A 5,674-nucleotide genomic window follows, 5' to 3' on the forward strand; every position below is an offset into this window, starting at 1 on the left:
GTTTAGTTTGTTTATGGACTAAAGACTAATGTTTTATCATAAAGCTTCAAACAGACACGGAAGAATGAATGAACGTTTCAACTTTTTATTAATGAATAAGCAATTACAAGCAAGAGTCTTCATGAGACTTTATTACATCAAATGTACAATATAAAGATTACAACTCTTCTTGTGGGCACCATTGACAACAATTTTTGACCCCTCGTCTTTGACCTCTTTAACACCTTGGTCCCTGATTAAAAAAAACTTGCAGTCTTGACCCATTATTATAGTCACTTTTTCACTTTCAGTCCTTCTGTTAAAAAAACCGTCAAAACAGATGAAAAAATTGATCATGTGCTTTTTAAATGAGGACAAAATCGTAATTTAATAATAAATTATAAAAACAAATCATATTACAATTAAAATTAATAAAATAAAAAATAAATAAAAATAAAAACAAATCATCTTCTTCTTCTTCTCTCTCTCGCGTTGCTTCTCCGTCGACGCAGAACCGGTCTTCTCGTTCCTGATCCCGAGCGTAGCCCAAATCGAGCTCTTCGCCGTCTCGGCCGGGTCGTCGATCCTCAGCATCTTCGGTATCAGAACCTCCCCGTCGACGACCCTCGAGCGTTTCCCTAGAACCCCCGGCTGCTGAGCTGTCCACGGCCCCGCGGGGCCCGGGCCCCAGAACGGTCCCGCCGGGTAGAACGAGACGGGGTAGCCCGAGTGGCAGAACCCCTGAGGAGCCCAGTACGGCCACGCGAGAGGCGGGCCCGGGAAGCTCGCCGGAGCTTGGTGGTTGTGGTGGTAACCACAAAAACACAATTACACTTACAACCAGATCTATTGTACTTAACCCACTTTCTGCTTCTGAATCCATCATCATCGTCCTCTTCTCTCAACCAGATCTATGCATCTGAAACCCATATTACAAAATCAACAACTCAATTCTCATCAATTCATAACCAATATACTGCAATTCTCCCTCTTTTTATTTTATGCAAAACCAGCAAACAAATCTGGAACCCAACAACACTCAACTTGCAGATTAGTCCCAAGAATCACTCAAACCCCAACCCAACAAAAGACCTTTCACAAAACCAGCAAACAAACACAATAGGGCTTCGTTCCTCTCTCTCTCTCTCTCTAGGGTAAGAACACGCATATTTACAGAGTAATTATAAGCGGGGGGAGATGATTTCACTAGGTCGAAAAATAGGATACGATTCGTGAGTAACAGAATTCCAAAGGGAAAGTGACGAAACCGTAGGAAAATTTTGGGGAATCAAAAAGGCTTTTGTATCGGTCATTTTCTGTTACCCACAGCTACGTCAACTATGTTCGATTGAAGAATAGATTTTTCGCATTACGGGCTTTTCGCACTGAACTACACCATAAAGAGTTTTTAGGCGCGAAGAGAGGCGTTACCTGATCTGGACTGACATAAAGTTTGGGACCCATCAAGCTGAACTGAAGCGATGAACACACGGGCTCCTTTCTGTGCAGGTTGTTCTGCTCGGGTGCCCAGACTCTTGCGATTTGAAAATCCAAGAAGTACTAAAGATCTTCAATTGGTGGTTTGTCGTTTTGGGTTGTTGTATCGGCTGAGGGGATTCGATCTGTATGTGCGTTTGTGTATATATGTAAAATGTGTATGTGTACGGGCAAATACTGAACTCTTCTTTTTTTTTTTAACAAAACTTAAAATTAAAAACAAATAAATTGTATAAATGAGAAGGGCATTTTAATAACTTTACTCTTTTTATTCGACACGTAAGCATTTTCTGTCTATTTTGACACTAAAAGTAACAGAATGATTATAATTGAAAATTTGATTATCATAAAGGATCAAAATGGCAGTTTTTTTTAACATAGGTTCAACATGTTAAAGTGGTCAAAGACGAGGGACCAAAAATGTCATTAATTCTTATGATAAACCATAGTCTTTAGTCCTTAAACAAACCTAACAACAAATGAAGAATCAAATATAGATTTACATGAACAAACTCTTCATGGTTGCTTAAAACAGCATATTCACAATCTAAGGATCAAAGGGCTATTGATCTCAGTATGATTGTTATGAGAATCTATGATGTCTGGTTATGAGGCATAGAGAGTTGGAGACTCTATAGTTCTTCCTAGGTATCTTCTGAAGGTAATGAATTGACCAGTGCACTTCTTGAGACATTGTAAGAACAAACCATTTAACCTCTTCTGTCTCAAAGTTACTATGTATGAATTGCATCATGCTTACCTTAATCCTGAAATGACACATGTCATTTCATAACTTACGTATTCTCATTTGAGAAAGTCAGAGTTCTAGATTCACTATGTGATATAGACAAGACCTATTGGTGAAGTACTAAGTTATGAAGATGTCATGAACAACTTTGTGAAGATCTCATAGATATGGAATTCATGTACAAGATTGCTAAAATGCAATGTATATCACATCATGCTTCGTTCCATGGAATATAAATAAATGAACTGGCCAGTGTCCAAATTGAGTCATGACTCTTTTGGATGAATCAACGTGACTTGTTAGCTCTTCGTCAATACATTGTTTCTAACTTATTCACAAGCGACAAAGGAGTTGAGGAAATAACAACTAGAATGGTAAAATGGTAATTTTGTAAATCCCATCTAGTTGATGATATTCATGAAGGGTAAACATAGATAATATTCAATGGATCCACTCATTACAATTAAGTAGAATTCTTGAGTAGAAAATATATTCAGATGAACCGAGAGATTTCAGTGTCAGCTCTTTAGTGGAGTCAATTGACATTAAACTAGAACTTAGAAAAGATTTGTGAACTTTTGAGTCCAAGTATGCTAGCTCAAGCTTTGTTCATTAAGATCCATAAGGTCACTACCACAAGTCATTAGAGTAGGATTAGTTAAACAAGAAAGCTAAGTCAAAACAAGTTCAAATGTTGAACTAGACAAGTTTTACAAAAATTGTCTAAAGGGTAATTTTGTCCTTTTGGACATAGGATGGTATGATTGTCAATAAATAAGCTTTTTGACATTGGCATCAGTCATGAACTTGGATCACACGGCCACACTTGAGAAATTGGGCCTTGAGGATTGATTTCATTTCATGGGATTTTATGTGAAAATTCTAAATGGGTTTTTCTTATGTTGTCATGAACAAATACAGAAACATCTAGAAGCATGTTCTAGAAGCCTCATTTTCGTGCACCATCAAGAGAGAAAGAGATTTATTTTGTGCATTAATGTATGAAGATACTTGCCAAATGAAAAAGAGGAAACAAATTTGCTTCTAGAAGCAATAGGATGGGCGGCCAAGAGAGAAGCAAGCAAATGATGAAACAAATCCATATGTCATGAAGACATGTTGGACGTGCAAGGGTAGAGAAAGAGGAAACTATAATTTGCTCATGAATATGTGATATTCAATGGAAAAGAGGAAACTACATTTTCAAGGCAAAACCTTCTCCTATAAATACTCCACCTCATTCACAATTCACAAGACACAATTTTAGAGATTGAGAGCTTCTCTCTCTAGATTGTTGGACGCTCATCTCTCTCTCTCTCTAGATCTTTTCTTGTTCTTTTCTCCTGGCATCTAGGTCCTCATTAGACCTAGCGTTCTGTTTTAGCTCTTTGACTCATAGACTAGTTCTTGAGTCATAGTGTTTAAAAGTGCCCACACACTAAATCCTAACCATACTCGAAAGACTCTAATGGTAGAAACGTTCGTGGTTACTCACAAGTTCAAGAAGACTCGAGGGAGACAAGCTAAGTGGGGAGATAGTGATTCAACCTTTCCAAAGGCTTCTCAATGCTCAAGCTTCTAACGAGGTTGGTACCAAGTGAAAACTCAAAGTAGTTTTTAAATTTTAATAATACGCTTATGCACTTTGTCTAGGTAGTAAAATCGTTTTACGTGTTTTTAAAGAAATTTTTATATTTCGTCGATTGCTAGAAGCGATAATCTTTTCTCAAATCCTAGATCTATTCCAACATGCGTTCGATACTATGGGGCAGAGAAGTTCTCGAGAGAGGTCTCTATTGGCAAGTTAAAGATGGCTCTCGTATAAACGCCTTCTTGGACCACTGGCTTCCAGACCGATCTAGCTTTTCTCCCATTACCAGAGCACCATCGGACCTGGAATGAGGCCAAATCCGGAGTATTATTTGGTCACCCAACGTCAATTCAATCATGGCCATCCCGCTGAGTCTCATCTTGGCTCGGACTTGTAGCCATGGCATTATGACAGCTTTGTCATATACGTAGTGAGATTGGGATATGGTCTCCTCTCCGAGCACTCTGCCACTCTTCCGTCCTTTTCGTCTCCACCAACATTTTGGATGTCCCTTTTGATCTTTCTATCCTCCCTAAGATGACGATTTTCATGTGAAGATTGGTCCGTTTAAGCTGAAAAACACATGATTATCTGCATCACATAGTTGACTCACACTGAACAAGTTTGCCTTCAAACCATTGACAAGGAGAACAATCTTGGGACGTGGAAATCTTTCTTTCTAAGCATTCGTTTTCCCATAATTTTTCCTTTTGCTCAATCTCCAAAGGTTACATTCTGAGTCTCACATAGCTTGATGCTGATAATACAGTCTTTGACACCAGTCATGTGCCCTGAACATCCACTATCAAAGTATCAGCTCCCTTCTTGTACATTTGTAGAAGAGTTGTAGGCAACAAAGCACTGATGTTGCTTTACTATCTAGTCCATCCAGATTGGAGTTGGCATTCTGACTCTGTGATTTTTGAGATCTGCAAGATACTTGAAACAACAAGGTTTAATATGGCCAGCTTTATTACAATAGTGACATACCCACTTCTTCTTCTGTGTGCCAGCTGTTGGAGTTGCCTGTTGCTGAAGTAGTTTGAACATCTTCTTAGCCACTTCAGTCTTCACATGCTCTCCAGCTTTCACAAACTTTGTCTGACCCTGTGATGATTCACCGTGACAACCAAGTCCTCTGTTGCTTCTACTTCTCCCCTGCGATACGAGTATCGTGTCAAGGTTGCTGGACCGAGAGTTGAGCATTTTCACATTCTTCTTCAGTTTGCTCAGATCATTAGAGGCTTCCAAGTATGCTTGTCTGGAACTTATGACCTGCTTCTCCATCATAGCAACAATATCAGAGATTAGATCAGCTACCTTCATCTCAAGAGCAATCTTCTCAATCTTCAAATCAGATATGTTCTGGCTCAACTTTTTGTTGTTTTCGACTACCATGACCCACTTTTCATTTAGCAATGACTAGTTCTTGATGATATCCTCTTCTGTGATTTCAGATTCTTCATCACTGCTTGAGTTAGAAGGGGTTCCCCTAAAACAAGTGGGGAGAAGCAATCTTGTATGGAAATTATATTTTGAACAAGTTACTTCGAACGAAGGAAGATAAGTCCACATCTGGGTTATTTAAAGGAGAGAGACCTTCCTATAAATACTTGTGAATGTGGGGGTGCTTACCCAAGGTAATGGCACTGGCTCCTAAGAAAATGAAGATGAGACCAAAGATCGTTGATTATATCTTCATTCGATACGCACACCTTAGTAATGCTTATCAATTTCTTGTGTATGACTCGAAAAACCCGATATACATAAAGATTCAATTATGGAATCTAAACATGTTTCGCTCTTCAAACATGTATTTCCTTATAAGTCTAAGGAAGATGGACCGAGTTCTTCAAATC

The 5,674-nt window shown here is 38.7% G+C and overlaps 1 protein-coding gene across 1 annotated transcript; it reads right to left on the minus strand.

Annotated features, from left to right (window-relative positions):
• Positions 1 to 272: 272 nt before the first annotated feature.
• Positions 273 to 4,221, minus strand: LOC149378986 (cyclic dof factor 1-like). Its single transcript, XM_089603923.1, has 4 exons — positions 4,102 to 4,221; positions 1,411 to 1,513; positions 495 to 773; positions 273 to 295 (listed from the first exon to the last, which is right to left on the minus strand). Exons 1-4 carry the CDS (start codon positions 4,219 to 4,221, stop codon positions 273 to 275), a joined length of 525 nt encoding a protein of 174 aa, XP_089460049.1.
• Between the last annotated feature and the right edge of the window lie 1,453 nt (positions 4,222 to 5,674).

The sequence above is a fragment of the Urtica dioica genome, chromosome 12 (assembly GCF_054948205.1).
Source record: "Urtica dioica subsp. dioica isolate 48M chromosome 12, U.dioica_male_clone48M_v1_H2, whole genome shotgun sequence".
Lineage (NCBI taxonomy): Eukaryota > Viridiplantae > Streptophyta > Magnoliopsida > Rosales > Urticaceae > Urtica > Urtica dioica.

Excerpts from the sequence above, each read along its gene's own strand:
- LOC149378986 (XM_089603923.1), bottom strand. The coding sequence starts at position 4,221 with ATGCCATGGCTACAAGTCCGAGCCAAGATGAGACTCAGCGGGATGGCC. Across the intron at positions 1,514-4,101 it reads CCAGGTCCGATGGTGCTCTG|AGTCTGGGCACCCGAGCAGA; the intron begins GTAATGGGAGAA and ends TCAAATCGCAAG. Across the intron at positions 774-1,410 it reads TTTATGTCAGTCCAGATCAG|CTCCGGCGAGCTTCCCGGGC; the intron begins GTAACGCCTCTC and ends ACAACCACCAAG.